An 18,271-nucleotide genomic window follows, 5' to 3' on the forward strand; every position below is an offset into this window, starting at 1 on the left:
GCGCACACATCTCACAGGTGCCTCTTACGTTACTCGGTTCAAAGATGTAAAGGAGATTCTGCTCCTACTATCGACATCTGTTATCGTGGCTCTTGCGCAGCTTTAGCAGTTTCAACTGTAATAAGAGATACAAGGTTAGATACCACATGCCAAAGCGCAAGTGCACGGATGCCATGGAATAGGTCTTTGATTCTGCATACGGCTTACGGAATATTCGGTGACATCCTTTTTTTTTTTTTTTACTTTTATTGAAGATTCCAAGTCCCTTTCCAAAAACGTTGGTTCTTGAGATCTTTATTTAAGGGCATGAAATAGTTCTACTCTTATCCACCTGGTTATTTATACTATTGCGCAAAAATGCGTATGAAAAAAATTAAAAATGAGCAATTGATAAAGTTCATGGACCAAGACACTATTGCAAACTCTTAAGACAATGACCTCGCAACAACAGAACTCAAAACTCCGTCTTGACCGACCGAAGCTGTAATAATCATTGCAGTTCTTCAAATTATTTCTCAACTCATCTTACTTGTTTTAGATAGTTTTTAAAATGTAGAATAATTACGGAACGTCAAGATATTCCCACACATCGACACAACAAAACAATTCCTTCTGTCAAAATGCCTGCTTTTTAATTCTCCGAAGATTATTAATTAGCTTGCACATAATGCGCCCAACTTAATTTAGGCTTGAATACAACCGACAATTCAATTTTCAGATATGCTCATTCTTAAACATTTACGTAAATGGTGATGAAATTTGTGCTTTGTATTTTCTATTAGATGCTTAAAATTGCGAAAAACTGGGTTTTTCCTTCTGTTATTGTCACCAGGCTTAAAAATAAGCAAAATATATCAATTTTTATACAGACTATCAAAAGAATAGCCGCCTTGTTTCATCACAATTAAACACGAAAAAAATGTCATGTAGATTTCACGTCCGCTGTGTTGCATATATGGACAGCACTTTCTTGGGGTCAAATCTACATCAATTGTGGTAAATCTACCTAAGCATATTGTAACTATTACTATTGGTTTGTAACTCTTATTATCAGATTTGTAGATCTTGTCATGATCGCTGTAGATTTAACTTCAAAACAATGATGTACATATATTTACCACGCATGTAAAATGAGCATACCCTCAATTTCACCAATTACCTCATCTGCATTCGGCACTGTTTTCATCTCTTGAATGAAGAACATTTCAAACAATTATAGTATACGTAACTTTTGTCGGTCAAGAAGCAGTAGGACTGTAGAGACCAATGTTTTCATCTCAGAATATAGCTTTGGGCATTTAAAATGGCCACCACTGACCTTTGATATACCTGAACACAGTTAGCTTTCGCTAAGAGAGCTCTCGTTGAGGGAGCGGATATCGTCTACCATTTGTTTGCGGACATATATAGTGTAGTATTTTCGTTATTTACCTCTTACCATCAGATCTGATGATCTGAACCAAGCAGTATAGTGTTGCAGTGATGGACTGCGACGGTAATTCAACCAAACGAAAATTGAACAATTTTACACTGAAGCAGAAGATTGACATATTGAACAACATCAAATGTGGGAACAAATCGAGGTACGCCATTTGCCAAGAATATAATATCGGCGAAAGTACCTTGAGAAAATGGATACACGATGAAGACAAGTTGAGGGAATTTTGGAGCAAGAATAACACGTGTTCAAGCCATAAAAAAATACGCACCGAAGACAACCCGCATTTGGGAGAGGCATTATTCATTTGGTACAATGAAAATAGGATATTAGGAATTCCTATTACTGGGCCTGTTTTGAAAGGTGAACATTTTCTTCCACGTATTTGATCTATTATTTTTTTTTTTTATCTTCAGCACAATTGCGTGACACAAAATTCCCAAAAATCACAAAATAATATCGGTACAGCGACTTTTGTCTCCTCAAAACTAAGAAATCTGTTAGATTATTAAGTTTCTGTAAATCTCTTGATTTTTGTGCTTTTAGTATTTTTGTCTACATAAAAGTTTCAAAATTTCCAACTATCCATATAACCGAGAGTTTTACCGGATTTTTATTATTGTATTACTGTTATATTACTACATAATTATTATATTATTATATTATATTACATTCAGCAAAAGCCCGAATCGTGAACAGACTATTGGATGGTAAAAAGAAGTTTTCGGCGAGCAATGGATGGTTAAGTAAGTGGAAGAAAAGATACAACATTCGAGAGCTGTCGATAAGTGGAGAAAAGAAACCGTCAGACGCGAACTTAGTTGAACAATACATAACCGAACTATCGGAGATAATAAACAGAAAATCGTTATCAAGATGCCAGATATTCAACTGTGACGAGACCATTTTAAATTATAAAATGCTGCCGGATCGAATAATCGCGGAAAAAATTGAGGAACAGCAATGGTTGGAAAAAATCAACAATGAACATGTGACGGTTATGGCTTGCAGTAATTCCGACGGCAGTTTAAAGCTGCCGCTGGCGGTGATTGGAAGATCGGAAAAACCGAGCTCTCTCAAAAATATCCAGTCGAGTAATCTCCCGGTATTTTATGCAAGCCAGCAAAAAGCCAGGTTGAATCGTAAGATTTTCAACGAATGGTTCGAAAAAGAATTCGTCACACGCGTAGCCGGATTTTTAACGGAAAGAAACTTACCTATGACAGCGATACTGATCGTCGATAACGCGTCTTCCCATTTGGCCATCAAAGCATCCTTCGGCGATATAAAAACACATTTTCTGCCGGTAAGTGCGGCTGCTACTTCACTCCTGCAGCCGATGGAACAGGGAATTTTTCAGACCCTAAAAATCCACTTCAAGCATACACTGGTTACTTCCGTCCTCAATGCTCGGGAGGATGGAATAGATGTGATCAGATATTTGAGGTCAGTCAATTTACGCGAGGTCATTCACTGGGTCAATGACGCGTGGGAAGAAATCCGTCCAAGTAGCATCAGTAGGTGCTGGGAAAAACTCCTGCCGGTAATTCGGGAGAATCAAAATGTGCGGAACGCTTCATCCCAGACAATAACTTCATCCGAAATTCTCTGCGCTCTGCACCGAATTGATGAGTTCAAAAATTTGACTGAGAATCAAGTCGATGAATGGATTGCTTATGAAAATACGGAAGCTACATCGTCGACAATAATGACCGACGATGAAATCATTCAAATGGTTTTATGCCAGCGAAACGAGGATGAAACTAACGGTAATAAGCTCTTTTTAAAAACATTTTATGGAAAACTTTCAAAACTCAAAATACTTTAGATTTTTATATGTACTGTGCATTTTTTAGATGAGGAAATTAACTGTGAAGATGAAAACGAAGTCACGGGTACCGATGCAATCAACGCCATAAATCGAGTGATACACTACTTTAAGAAATCGAACTGTATGACCGGGCTAGAAATGTGCAATTTATACAGACTGAAGGGAAGAGCTCTGACAATAAAAATGAAGTCGTAGTTCCGCGATGTGTATAATTTATTCTTTGTTTAAGTTATGTTGTTGATCATCATAAAGCTTAATACAGATTTGATAATTCAAAACCGAAAAGAAAACAGTAACAATAATTCATCGATTACATTCATTTATAGTCATTCCATATTTTTCGTACATTTATGGTCATTGGAATTATTTAGAACTATAAAATTATTCAGAAACAATTTGGACCTTTTTTCAATTGGCATAGATGACAGTTGGTGAATAAAAATTAACGCAGTGATAAATTTTCTCAAATCCTGTTGTTCGATCAACGTCAAATCAAAGTTGAAATATTAAAAAAAATATCATTAAAACTGCGTTTCTTACCAATCGATGTTTCCCATACATCTTATAATCAAGTATAGATCTTCTGAAATATAAAAAAATGAGTTTGAAATTCATTTCGTTCGTCGTAACGATTTTACGATTTTTTCGTTTTCGTACAGACAAGCAATATGGCGTCGCACTGTATTATCAGCTGATCTCTTATGAATAAATTATATATTTATAAAATCTAGTGCAAGTAGTTATCCTTCCATTTTGTAACATGAAGTTGATACGTAGTACAAAATTAGACAGAAAGTAACTTGAAAATGACTACGAATGATGAGTATTATATTTCTACCGTCAGATAACGTCTACCGATATGTTAGACCCCTCTATCGCATCTTTGACGTAATTTTCGCCGGATTCTGCACCGAATCGCAATTTCCCTCGGCGACAGTAGGCCCAAGGCATTCTGGGCGCAGAAAAAGCGACGCCAAATTCTCCGTCACAATCCAAGGCGACGATTCCAACTGATTTTTTGAATCGCCTGGTGGCGGCTTCGACGGCATTCTTAACCGCCAGCATTGCCAACTGCCCGGATTTTGCCTGGAGCGACATTTGATCGACAAGATTGAAGCAGAGGCAGGACTGCATTATGGATTCTCCGTGTCCGGTAGCGACGCAGCCGCCAATCGACGAATCGGCGTAAAAACCGGCACCGGCTATCGCCGAGGAACCGACTCTTCCCGCCATCTTGCCACTTCCGCCACCGGAAGAAGATCCGGCGGTGCATCGTCCCTCGGCGTCAATAGCGACCACACCAACAGTGCAAGATTCCGGATTTCCGGTATCCCATCGATCTCTTGATTGCAGGTGGAAATTCACGAGGCTGCCGCGAAAAAGCTTCGGAACTTTTAATCCCGCCGCAAATTTTCGCGCCCCCTTGCCAACCAGTAACGAATGCTCGGTCAACTCCATCACGTACTTCGCAAGGGTTATCGGATGATCAACGTCCTTAATCGCACCGACGGAACCGACCTTAAATATTGTTTTTTGCAAATTTGCATGAATGATTACCGCATTGCAAGCAATTATTGTCATGGTGAGATGAATTTTGCAGTCCATGAAAACGAACGCGAAACGATCACCCTGCAGGTCGACACTAGATCGTAATAAAGATGGTTCATAAGCCGTCAATAACATTGATATTTCAGTTTTTCGAATTTATAGAATAAGAAATGAACATCTCAGATGTTCTACATTTTGAATGAAGAAAACGTAACTGTAAACAATATACTTGAAATAATTTTTCGGCGAAACAATCAATTGATGATTGACGCTTTTGTACGAAAAAATCTGTACAAAAAAAGTATATTTGAACAAGGCTAATTGATACTCATTTATTGTTTGAGTAAAAAAATTACGAGTTTATTACGATTCGAATATGCCGTACGACTAGGTAGGTGAAAATACTTACGATGTATTGGTATTTGCTGTCGCAGAAACATGAATTGAATACTGACTATGGGACATACTTTATTCAATATAATGCAGATCATTAGGATCCTATTTTGCCCTTAGGATACCAAAGAACTGAAATGTAGCTATATAGCCAGCACGTAATGACTGTAATGACAGGACCATCTTTTAACAGATGAGAAAATTGTTGCGTTTTTAGCTGCAATTATATCCGCCAATCGAAAGGTTCGCTTTCTAGCACTCGTTACTCGTGTAGTTGATTTTATTATTGTTGAAAATCAGTCACGATTCCGGTAAGAATGTGAAACGAGGTTTGCCTCAGCAGCTTGAACCTTTTAGAGTCTAGAAACTTTTTGTCCTACAATCAATTTCAAAGTGCTTTGCACAAATAATTGGATGCCCAGAAGCTCAAAGACGTCATCCAGAACAATGGAGGATTGACTCCTGAATGACGACGGTAATATTTTCCATTTTGCAACTGTACCAAATTGATTCTAACAATTTTACAGAAAGATTACATTTTTCTAGTGCTTGACATGATTCGCCACGTATTGCAAAAATAAATTCACAAGAGGAGTTGGCCATCTTTTTCCGCGATACTTGAAAGACAGTATGCATTTGTCTCCGAATCAATTTATAGGCGTTTCCTACAAGTTTGATCCTAAGAGAACAGGAAAAGATATCCAAAACATAATATATTAAAAATTGCGAAAGTACTAACGAATCTCACGTTCTTCGACAGATACTTTTGATTCATTTTTTACAGCGACTTGAGTCTACGCACCTATCATCAAAACTGAACAAACTCCGAACGACGACTATTGTGTTTCATCCCGTTAATCTCAAGGGAATGATTCAAATTTCTAGTAGTTTAACTTATTGAAGGGATAAAACTTCGAATTATTCTAACTAGCAACGAAACATTTGTAACAGCAATTAAGATGGTGTAGTTCATTCTTTCCTGAAATTTCGACGTTGATAATCATTCGAAATATTCACCACTTGGAAATTCAACAATTCAGATTTTCGATCTTTTGAGAATTGACAACTGAAACACACTACTAACTGGTTATATATGTAAAGTAAACTATTAGCTTTACAGACACTTATTATTGTATCTTTCTAAATTAGTCAACTTCATTTTCCCGCAGTATAATGAGTCAAATATGAGTCAATTAGGCGTTCATAATTGGAACGTTACCCCACAATTCATGATCACTTCATCGACGTCAAACCGCCGTCTTTTTTTCAAAATTGAACTTTCAATGAATGAATTACGCCACCGACAACATTCAGAGAGCTCACTCTGACTTACCTTCAGGGTTGTGCCGTTCATCATTCCCGCGTCAAGTTCGACCTCACCATCAGCGTTGAAAACTGATCCGTAGCCAGCATTGAAGTGTTGATCATCTTCCAGGATACTTATCGTCATTTCAACCGCCTCGACTGACGGTTTTCCGTTACAAATTGCGGCGTATCCCTGAACAACCGCGTTGTTTAGTGCGACTTGTTTACGGCTAGTCGATGATCCAGAATGCAGAAATTCTATTCCGCCATGCGCTATTATGACTGGATCCATTTTAACGCAACGCTTCAAAAACTAAGCATCAGCAGTCAGGGTAAATACTGCCGTTTTTCGGGTGTAATTTTTGTTAATCATAAATTTTAATCACCAACTGCCATATTGAGAATTTAATTATCGCGAAGACTTTGAGGTACGGTGTGAATTTAGGCGATTAGAATCACTTGTACAGTTTGACTCAATTTTTAGTCTTTTGGTTATAGAGTGAATCGATCGAATGAATTTTATTTTACTTCGAAAAATGAAATCGTTAAAATGCGCGCTAAATATAATATTAATAAGTACATACATCTGCTCTGACAGTCGTGTTATTTTCATCTTAATCACATTGTTTTTTCAGTGAGTTCGTTTACTGGAATTGCACTTGTGTCAACCCGATCAACGCATTCGAAGGTCGTGAAATGTGTATAAATTATACGGAATTCCCGATTTGAGCTAATCTTTGAGAAGTTCCTACGGATGTACTTTAACTTATTCTGAGATGAAATTCATCGTCCCCATAGTTTTTTCCTCAATGGTGTTTTGCCAACTCTACTCTGCCGTCCACTGTCAACATGAACCACATAATACAAGTGAGTGTCAAATTTTTACACCGAGAAAAATCATTTAGCTCTATATTTTGATACACTGAAACCAAATCAAATATGACCAAACATACAATTATGGATCCTGATGCTGCGGAAACCACCGCCAAACAGAATAACTGTAAGTGCGAGCAACTAATTTCGTCCGTAATTCTTTTGCCATTCTTTAATATCAACCCAATGCTCATTCCTCATACTTCGGTGCTTTTCAGTGCTTCGACGATATGGACTTTTACCAGTATGCACCTCACCAAGTAAAGAAGGCATCGTTTTTATCAAATGCGCCATCTTCATCCCGATTTAAAAGGCGTTCGACTTGCATCTGATACTATAAATATATTCAATTGTCAAATTAGTCACAGAAACAAGTGTAACTAGAGAAAATATTAAAGAAATCTTCTTAACACTCTCTAATTGTTTATAAATCAAATTCCGCAACAACCAATACTGACCAAATGATTTTAGGCGAATTGATAATTAGAATTTTTCGATGTGGCCACAAATGCAGGCTTAACAAAAAAAAAATTCGAAAAATGACTTTTGGTAAATAAATTCAGAGACGGGAATTGTTACAGAGAAGAAAAGAATCTAGGATGATAAGTGAAATACACTTTTTTGAACAATTTGTTCACAGGGTTTCCATACTGTCTAATATATATAATATATGTATAATAATATATTAATAATACGTTTCTCTATATAATGCTGAATACAGTATAGTACAAATTCTCAACTAATTCTCAATTTTCTCGACATTCATTCTATCATCAATTGCCGCAATTGAACATGCAATGCACACATAATTATCGTATGTAATATATCTCGTAAGTTTTTCAGGTGTCCCATACGTATATGAGACATGTTTAATGGAAAAAAAATTTTGTTTTAATTAAGCAAATGATCGGTCCCTGCATCGCTTCTCATCCGTTCCATCCCCGCAATCATCTATCCCGTTGCATTTCACACTTCTAGTGATGCATCTTCCGTTCCTATATAAATGCATTAAATATAAAAATCAGGTAATCGCGTATGAGTCTTACAGTAGTATAGTACGTCTCTGTTTCTCTTCAAGCCCCATACCAAAATATGATGGAAATATAATGTACAGTTTCAATATCTTTGATAGACTCTCGAGCTCAAAAGAAATTTATAATCACACATACCGACGAGGTTACGTAGATATATTTTATTTTCAAGCGTGCATAAAAATTTTCGTAGAGCATGTCAAATAGAATATATTAGCCAAATACGAGCTCTTAATATTGATATTTAGAACTACTCGTTTTATTTTTCGCATTTTTCATTTAAATAACACGTAAAAAATCGGAAAATTTTTGAATTTATTTGAATCATAAACGGCTTGACTTGTAAACTATTTAAATACAGATTCTTATAGGAAATTTCACGCTCTATAACAAAGTACTGAGAAAGAATTTTCCTAACTCTAACCGATTAAGAGATATTCGCCCATAAACATTGAGACGTCTTAAATCTTTTTTTGGCACACCGTAATGCTATTCAAGGTATCGTAAATATTATCACAGTGAAATAAAATATATACGCTGTCATTTTCAGTCATCTCGAAATCATAGCGACGACCACAAATACATGATATCCTCGGCTTGGAGAGCAAAAATGTTGTTTTTTAATTTTCAAGATTTTTTTTCATAATTTTTAGCTGGCAACACGTGCGGGAAATATGAATTATCAGTTTAATTACATGTAAAAATCGCGTTCAAATAACTATTTAACGTCATTTTGTGTATCAATTAAATTCTTACTCTTCGTCTAATTCATACGATGAAATCGTTGAAATATTCGTGTAATATCACATACCATTTAGGATGTTGCAGCAAATTAGTTAACTTGATCTAATAAATATTATCATATATATATCATTAGTCATGTACATGTTTATATATGTGTATGTATACAGGGTGTCTCATTTAAATTGACACACCAGAATATTTTGTGAGCAACGTATTTGATAGAAAAATGTTTGAAATACAAGTTTCATGATCCTAAGAGGGCAATACATTGTGCCATTATACTTTTTATTCGGTGGACGTTTACGAGGTCATTTGAAGGTTGACGGTACTTTTTTTAATGGGAAAGTGTATTTTCTTTTTTTTTTTTAAAGACTGATACTGCACAGAAAAAAAATGAAAAACTTTTATTTCAAACTGTTTTTCCTACGATATCAAATTTTGAAGATATTTCAAAATTAGCAAAGGTACTCAATGCAACAGTAAATTAAGAAAAAAAAGTTTCTCTCAAACGCGTTGCTCACAAGATATTCTGTTGCGTCAATTTAAATGGGACACCCTGTATATGACCAATGATACAAATAATAAGATAAACAAACCGAGTTAACTAATTTTCTATAACACCCCAAGTCGTATGTGATACGAACATTTCGATGATTCCACCGTATGAATTTGTCGTAGAATAAGAATTTATTAATACACAAAATAAAAGTAAATAGTAATTTGAAAGCGGTTCTTTCACACTGCGAAAAATTTCATTTGTTACAGTAACTAGAAAAATTCAGTAAAACAGGTATCGTTAAAAAAAACTGTTTGAATATTGTTGGAATTGCGAAAAACGAGATACGCGTAACCATTTTGCGCTATCGTCGATCTTTTTTTGGTAATTGCAAAGCAAAATCAGATTGTTCGGTTTACTCTACTTTTTTAGTTAAACAAGTCTTTAACGACGATTTATTGTTGCACAAGCATTAAATTTTCGCAACAGTTACAAGAAAATATAGCAACAGTGATCGTAATGAGAAAGAACAGTAACGGATACTAGACTTTCTATTAACAGCTAGAAAACTAATTTTCATTTTCTACCTAGAGGTATATTTTTCGATTGTGGTAAAAAATGTAAATAGTTAAGGACTAAGCGGCAACCGGAACTAAAACATTCTATCAGTGCGTGTAATAAAACTAAGAAATTCAGGTTTCCCGCATGCGCTGCCAGCGAAAAATTATTTTAAAAAATTACTCGTGAAACATCACTTTTTTCAAGCCGAAGCTGAAACAACAGCTTTTTCACGGCGAAGCTGAAATAACACTTTCTTCTTCCCAGCCGACGATATATTGGCTAAGTTCGTCCTCGAGCTATACTTGAATCTCAAACTACGAAACTTCGAGACTGACAGTTGAGACATCTGTTTGTGAATATGCACCGCGCCCGGCAATACTTGGCACCGATCGCGTGCAACAGTGACGCAATATTGCGCACACCCAATTTCTAAATAAATGTACGCGATTCACAATCAGGTCGAAAAGTTGTTGGGTAAAAAAAAAAACCTGACAACACAATGTCTCGAAAAGTGTAAGAGGGGCCAATCAAGTCTGATGGGTTTGATTTAAAAAAAAAAACCTCGTGTAGATGAAAAACTGTCAAAGCATTGTGTTTTGTCTGTAAACAACATTATTATCGACAATATCGGAAGAATAACATTAGATGTAATGTTTTCGACGTGTTTATAAATGAAACAAACAATGAATTGTCGAATAATGGGATTTCTCTGATGTTGAGAATTCATTTAAAGGTTTTTAAAGTTGAGATTTAGTGTTTTAGATTTTTATGTTCAATCGCAAGGACGTGTTTGAACATTAATTGAACTTTTTAACCCTTAGTTTTCCTCTTATGTTTTGATCTCAGCACATTTTCGAAATGGCCATGTACGTCCCTAAAATGGAGAAAGCATGATGTCGTATATTTACCCGCAAGTGAATTCGTGTTTGTTGCACCGTCCCTGGCATCCATGAGGCTCGTCGGATCCGTCGTCACAGTCAGCGAGTCCGTCACAGAACCGCATCTTCGATATACACTGACCGTTGTTGCAGGTGAATTCGCTCTCCAGTGGACAAGCTGAAATAACCGATCCGTTTTGCTTACTCACAGAGTTCACGACACAGATGAATAAGTTTGGAATTATCAGAAATACACAAAGCGTCTCGCATTCATTTGGAACGAAACGGAACAGTGTGACATTAAAAAAACGGCGAAATCATTTTTACAACAGTACCCCGATTTTTATACCGATAGCCCCACTTTTCATGCACGACGCACGTGTGATAAGAATTTTTTTAATCCCAATCTCGTAAAATCACGGTTGAGACAAAGCTTTTCTATTTCATTAAAAAATAATAATAATAACAACAACAATAATAATAATAATAATAATAATCTTTCATCGTCCAAACAATGAGAAACAAATCCGGACACAAAATCTAAAACGTCTGAAACGATTCAAAATTGTCTTATTTATCTCCCTCTGATGTTTGAACGATGTGACTCTTAAACCTTAATTTTTGTTTGTACCCTATTCCATTGAGTAATTGCATTTAAACGATCGTTCATGGTCAAGTTACTAATTAACTGAGACGGTCTAATAATTGAAGGGAATTATATAACTCCGCTTCTAAACATTGTCACGGAAACGAGCCTCTTATATGCGGCTGTGGTTCTCTGTGCTTTTTGAATGTACTCATTTCACCGATTTCATTAAATCACGATCGCGCACCGATGCCTCTTACCTACGGTACAGTTGATTTCGTCTGAAGTATCCCAGCAGTTAATGACACCGTCACATCTTTTCTCGAGCGGCAAACACGACGTTTCATTTCCGCACCGGAAGTGCGTCTCGAGGTCGCAGGCTGAAAATAGATCATTCAAATACATAAGGAGCTGACTTGAAATAGGCTCTCTTACGTTAGAAAATAAATTGGCATCAAGGCAGTTCGGTCGGTGCTATATGTATAAACGACACGTTCAAAATAGTGTCACTTCTTTTTCCCTCATTTTTCTAGCAATATCATATCGTTTCAAAATATACCGATTTTTCAATCATGACAGTGACAGTAAACGAAACGTTAGCTCAACGACGCATCAAAATAATTGACATCGCGAGTCTTCGAACATGGCGTCGTGAAGTTCGAGTGAGAAAGCTTCTTTTGCATTTCAGAACCGTACGACTGTTACAAAGTAAAAATTATGAGCTGATTTCTCCTCTATCAGTAATCGGAAAAGTTGAGAAAACTGATATTTTAGAGAACTTGAAGGTTAGACGGCAGCAAACGTAATGCAAAGTTGCGAGGTGGAGCTGTGGACGCCATATTCAATTCAGACTATAGGCCTGCTACTGCATTTTCAACAACAATACAATGGATTTTGACAAGATTTCCGGCCGTTGCACTTCTTTTTTATTCGAACAAACAGTTTCTTTCGCGCTTTGAACAGTATTATTTGGTTCGATTAACTATATCAATGGTTACTCTTCTCAGATAATTTCTGATATCTCGAAGCAACCTTAAATGATTTCTAACACTTTAAACATCTATTAACAACGAAATTGGCGCAATACCACAAGAATTGAATGGGAAGTTTTAATAATGACTTGACTGTGAAATGTTTTTGTGTGAAGTTTCCTTAGATTCTAACATCACATCTCAACCGTTGCGTAACGTTTCATGGAATGATAGTCGGAATACCTTGTTTCCGTAATGATTTTTTACCTAAATAAAACACTTTGAAGTTTCGAACTGGCACCGTAAAAATCCTAGGAACAAAGAGAACGAACAATATAATTCGACGACAAGAGGCGAAGCGAGCAGTTCTGTCAATTCAACTCGGGAACGTTCACGCGCCATGGACAAACACATCTATACACACAATTTAATGCGCATACCGGACCGAAGCCAAAGAAATCCGATAGTAAAGCGGAAAGCCAATAATAGAAAAATAACTCGGGCTCCTTGATCATGTGACTCAACACGTGTGCACGCGTTATTCTCGCTTTCTACAAATACTGAGCACACAGTGCGCTTTCCTTACACTGCACGGCACTGCGTTATATCTTCGTGTCGATGCATGCTTCATTTGTGCTTGTGAGTCGCACGGCTTCCCAGAACCCCGTATGAAAGGGTCGCAGTGTTCTCTTATAATCAAGCCTAGCTTCAACGAGCTGAAGAAAAATGTTCGCTAGACGATCACCCAAGATTCTGCGAAATATCCCAAATTCTTTTTCCACTCTATGGCCAACTGAATATTTATTTCACAATCCGCAGGTCCAATTTTTTGGCCACTGACTCTTCATCGAACCAATGAAACCTTGAATATTTGGTCCTATGGATACATGGGTATTGAACATTCAAGTAATTCGGTTCAGTCAGTCGTTAGATTCTCAGTTGATATGGATGTGTTATTTATATAAAATTTTATAATCATCCAATCATCATTTACCTACCTAATAGTGAATTTATGATGGTCAAAAAATTAATGGTACGTTTACGGGTATGATTTTGAACTAGTGAAGTAACTTTTTACTTTACTTTTCAGATGCGCATGACGGTAAATGAAATTGGGAAATAATTTGCCATCCCATTTGACAGCGTGAGATTTATTTTTGATGCTTACCGCATTTGTATTCGTCCGAATGATCGTAGCAATTCATGTGGCCGTCGCAGTGTTTTACTTCAGGTATGCACAAACCGTTGGAACAAGTCCATTCGCCCACCAGACAATGATGATGGAGGTTTGTACACCTGAGGACGAGTCAAACGATGCTCAGAAAAATGTTTTTTGCAAGTTTATAAATCAAAAAATTTGACAACGCGTTGTCGAGTAAATTTACACGTCTATATATCAATGGGATTTTGAAAGATTTTACCGAATTTCGAGAGGTTTTTTTTTTCGTGAATTCCGATGATTTCTTGTAATTTCAGATGATTCGAAAAATTTCGTCAAGTTTATGAAACTTCAGAGTACTTTCGAAGATTTTATCGGATTTCAAAAGATATCACTAACAATAAGATCCAGAAAATTTTACGTATCATTTTTAGCTTGTCTTTAAATAAAATTCTAAATATATTCTATTATAAATAATAGAATTTAGAGAATCTCTGAAAAATTTTACGCGAATCCGAAGTATTATACCCGATTCGCTTCATCGAATTCCGAAAAATCCAAAATCATTCTCTGGTATTTTGTAAAGAATTCACATAATTTGGAAATCCTTTAAAAGTGATTTACAAACACTTTGCACCATTTCAGAGTAATTTGAAACGATTTGGTTGGCTTGCACGGTATTTGAAACATGGTCAATCCCTCGTTACAGAGTTATAATTAATGCTTTGAACCGAAGACCGGGAATTAGGAACCAAATTAATTGGGGCCAAAGACACTCGTTTGTCGTTAAATAAATCTATAATTTCGGGACGATTTGTTATACTTTTATACTCTTTGTACAGGAATACAAAAAACTTCAGTTGAATAAAGTTTGTGTCAGCTGATAAGATTGTGTCAGTTTCATTAGTCCTAAAATAGAAGTGTACAACAAGCTTCTCGAGATTACGTGCCACCCTGTTTTACACGCTAATGAATATTAAACGCAGAGGTCTAAATTTGTCTCAAGTGGATCCAACTGCGAACGTAATTAACAACTCCAACATTAAATTTCTCTGAATTAAATAATTCAAGTGGCAAAAGTAGTCAAGTTTAGACTAAAGCAGATAGTAACAATTCAACTCGTTCGAATAAACTGGAAACTTTAAAACCGTGAAAAACAAAGACTCGTGTATCCCATAACCAGAGAAAAAAATAATTGGAAAATAAAAAGTGTTCTTAAACTCGCGATTTAAAAATCTTTGGTTTTTATATAATTCAGAAGTAAGATTTGTTCGGAAATTTGTTATCCGAAATACTCGTATTCATTTTTAACCCGTGTGTAATTCATGGAATTTTTTATTAATTTATTAATTATCAAAACTTCGTGACCTGCAGAGAAGCGTAATTAGGGACTTGAAAAATATCGGAAAAAATTACTATTTTTTTCGCGAATTCGGGCCGAACGTTTATTAAATTTTGGAAGATCGGTAATTAAGTTTCAGAAATCCAACCTGAAGGCATCGACGTCCAGCCGATGGCAGCGCTGCGTGTTTATGAGGCAGAGACCAGCGCATCCCGTGGGATCCCGGGGATCGGGACCAGTCCTGCAAAACGGAACCTCATCGCCGACGAGAGCGACGCAAACCTCGCCGACAAAACAGTCGTCGCAATATCTGGTCACGTTCGACGCTGGAAAAAAATGGTTGTCAGAAACTTTGCGAGAATCATTTGCCCAAAAGTTGATACTTTTTGTCAATTGCGTTACGACATAGTCGAACATTCGGTATTTATGAGATTATCATATTCTTGAGTTACAAAGATCTGTATAACAAAAAAAAAAAAAAATCGGAAAATTGAGCATACCAAAAATACACGTACACAAAACCTTGGATATTCATGTGTCGTTTAAAATCGTTTCAAAATCGTTAAAAATCAAGCAGATTACTTCAATTTCACTCTACGATGGCCCATTTTATTGGCAAGAATATTTCAAATTCACTGTAATACTTCCTATTTCGCCAAGTTGGCATCGTTGAAGTTTTAATTTCAACACGTTGCATCGGTATTGATTATGATTTACAAATAGCAATATTGACCGAGCGAATTCGTGTAAGTTCAACTTGCGTAAGTTGGAGTATAATTCTGCATATAAATACGTGCAAGTCATGTTTAATTCAGACCGCAGAGAGAGAGAGAGAAAAAAAAGAAACAATAATTTATAAGAAAAATGTGTAATAAAATCTTAGATAATACAAGAAATTGTATTATTATGAATTGCAAAAACGTAAACCAAAGTTATTCTCTAGCAAAAATGTGCTGTTTGTTGGAGTAAATGTTTTCAAAAATTTTTCATTTTTCTATGTGTACAGAGATCTTTGTAACTTACGAACATAACAATTCGAAGTATCCTCAATTTACGACTGTCTTCTGATAAAATTAACAAATAGCGTCGATTTTCGTCCAGCCAAATTTCTTAAAAACTCTAAGCTGTTCAGATTTACATTTAATTTTTGCTCTCGAACTCGGCTCGCTCAAAATTGATCGGAAGCTTGAACATTAGAACTTTTTCTCATTTAAATAGTAGGTAAACAGAGCCGCAAAACAGCGTGAAAATTTCTTTCTAGAAACTGTACAAGATTTATTGAAATCTCTCAGACATTATTGAGTGTATTGCAGTTCAAACTTTTCTGCGCCGAAGTGACATAGAATTTTTATCGAAACTTTCCGAAAACAATTAACGAACGTGCTTACATTTCTAAAAAATAATTAATATAAAAACACAAACATTCGTGACAAATTTTCGAAGACTTACCAGGTGAAGGCGATTGACTCGTCGTCGACGTTGTGCTTTCTTTGATTGTTTCCGATTCCGGCACGTTGATCGTGCTCGTTTCCGGATACCAGATAATACTCGGAGTTACCGTTGTCGTCTCCAAATGAACGCTGCTCGGGTTTGTCGTGTTGTTGAAATCGTCGAGACGAGTTCTCACCGTTGTGCACGTATCGCAAAATTCCGTGGTTCCGTTCGGTGCCGACGCCATCAAGTATTGCTGTATCACTTGCAGCTTCTGAGGTTCTAAAATGTTGTACAGAAATAAACGAACTGAAAACAGTGTTTTTTTTTTTTTTTGTTTTTTTGTTTTTTTTTTTTTTTTAGTCAAAAATCAAACAAAAACTATATTTATTCTCCCGTTGTATCTCATTGTTCGAATAATCCGAGTTCGGAAAAAGTTCAGAAACAAAGTTCGAGAAAATTATCCGTAAGAACAAGTTTTGCTAATTCTTCAGCTGCGAAGGTGAATCTGAATCCTCGAAGGAGGAAAAATTTTCCAATACTTTTGCGCTTGCTGCTAATTATTATTTAGATAGTAAACTGTATTGACATTATTTTTTTAATACTGTACAGTGTATGATTATGAGATTGAAGTTCGAAGCGTTGAAGCAACAAAATATGAACATAAATGATTCAGGGGAAAGATGGCGATAAGAAAAAAAGTGAACAACGATGAATACGAATTTGATGTTTCTTATCCAACAACTTAGTTAAATTACAGCTATTACACTGTTAGAAAAACAATGTGTAAACTTTTTTTTTCCAACCAAAAATTCGGCAGACTGTTATTTCTGATCCTCTAGTTGGGTCTTGCAAAGTCAGTATCACTTTGAACGAATCCGAGCAATTCATTTTTTAATTCAAATCTTCAAATTGAAGTAAAAAATTCAAGAGAAACTGTACAAATCCTAATTTACATTGTCTTTAATATAAAATTTTTTTTTACATTCTTGAGTGCGGTTTCATTTGTGAAGAAGGTTACTGTTTTTAAAATATGTCACGAGTTTTAGAATTGAATTTCTATAGTTTCTGAACTTTCATTTCGAAATCGCAGAAGTAACTGAGATTCAAATAATTCGAGATGACGAGAAAAAAAAACGCTACAGATTTTTTTTTTTTACATCGAATTATGAATAAAAAATATCTGATTCGATTCAATTACCGATATCCGTGTGTTTCCTAGTATCGATCTAACGAACTTTCAAAGATGATGAAAGAATGAAATTTGAATCTTATTCGCAAATTGAGATAACCCTCAGAAACATAAGCTCGTAAGTCTCATGCACAGAATATTGAGAGAAAAAAATCTGTACATTCTCACCGTTCTTTGGAGTCGAAAACGGCAATATTCCAACTACGGCTTAAACGAGAGTTGGAGAAAACCGATGAATTCGCAAGCGCATTTTCACAACGATGAATGAATGGTGATAATAAGAAGAACAAACACAGAAGCATTAAAACTGGAGCACGCATCTTCCCACGCATCGTATATGCGCGGGGGTTTTATCGTCCATGAATCTCATGTACTCGCTGAAGAGATTTGATTAAAGAGAAGAAACGTACGTACGAGAACGTGCTTGCGGTTAAGGCCGTGAAACGAGCTGTTGTTGCTGAATCAATTGACATTTGGCACCGGACTTAATGA

The 18,271-nt window shown here is 36.0% G+C and overlaps 3 protein-coding genes and 1 long non-coding RNA gene across 6 annotated transcripts in view; 2 read left to right on the top strand and 2 right to left on the bottom strand.

Annotated features, from left to right (window-relative positions):
- Nucleotides 1–3: 3 nt before the first annotated feature.
- Nucleotides 4–3,954, top strand: LOC124218627 (jerky protein homolog-like). The gene is made up of 4 exons (XM_046625256.2): nucleotides 4–134; nucleotides 1,473–1,801; nucleotides 2,116–3,207; nucleotides 3,295–3,954. The coding sequence occupies exons 2-4, from the start codon at nucleotides 1,483–1,485 to the stop codon at nucleotides 3,462–3,464; spliced, it is 1,581 nt and encodes a 526-aa protein (XP_046481212.1). The 5' UTR covers nucleotides 4–134; nucleotides 1,473–1,482; the 3' UTR covers nucleotides 3,465–3,954.
- Nucleotides 2,914–7,263, bottom strand: LOC124218629 (isoaspartyl peptidase/L-asparaginase). The gene is made up of 3 exons (XM_046625260.2): nucleotides 6,544–7,263; nucleotides 4,108–4,787; nucleotides 2,914–2,975 (listed from the first exon to the last, which is right to left on the bottom strand). Exons 1-2 carry the CDS (start codon nucleotides 6,805–6,807, stop codon nucleotides 4,110–4,112), a joined length of 942 nt encoding a protein of 313 aa, XP_046481216.1. The 5' UTR covers nucleotides 6,808–7,263; the 3' UTR covers nucleotides 2,914–2,975; nucleotides 4,108–4,109.
- LOC124218630 (uncharacterized) lies at nucleotides 7,264–7,798 on the top strand. Of its 2 annotated transcripts, none has more exons than XR_006883130.1 (2): nucleotides 7,264–7,382; nucleotides 7,607–7,798. It is a non-coding gene; the product is annotated as an uncharacterized lncRNA (long non-coding RNA). The 2 variants fall into 2 exon arrangements; XR_011177088.1 differs by lacking the exon at nucleotides 7,264–7,382 and adding an exon at nucleotides 7,383–7,515.
- Nucleotides 7,799–7,988: 190 nt separating this feature from the next.
- The window catches only part of LOC124218626 (uncharacterized), a 54,760-nt gene continuing 44,477 nt past the window's right edge, over nucleotides 7,989–18,271 (bottom strand). For both annotated transcript variants that reach the window (XM_046625255.2, XM_046625254.2), the window contains exons 4-9: nucleotides 16,606–16,869; nucleotides 15,305–15,482; nucleotides 13,824–13,951; nucleotides 11,945–12,064; nucleotides 11,129–11,276; nucleotides 7,989–8,383 (exon numbers count right to left, since the gene is read on the bottom strand). In XM_046625255.2, coding sequence (XP_046481211.1) covers nucleotides 8,284–8,383; nucleotides 11,129–11,276; nucleotides 11,945–12,064; nucleotides 13,824–13,951; nucleotides 15,305–15,482; nucleotides 16,606–16,869 — 938 coding nt within the window. In that variant the 3' untranslated portion in view covers nucleotides 7,989–8,283. The remainder of the gene's footprint in view (nucleotides 8,384–11,128; nucleotides 11,277–11,944; nucleotides 12,065–13,823; nucleotides 13,952–15,304; nucleotides 15,483–16,605; nucleotides 16,870–18,271) is intronic.

The sequence above is a fragment of the Neodiprion pinetum genome, chromosome 5, assembly GCF_021155775.2.
Source record: "Neodiprion pinetum isolate iyNeoPine1 chromosome 5, iyNeoPine1.2, whole genome shotgun sequence".
In the NCBI taxonomy this organism is placed as follows: Eukaryota; Metazoa; Arthropoda; class Insecta; order Hymenoptera; family Diprionidae; genus Neodiprion; species Neodiprion pinetum.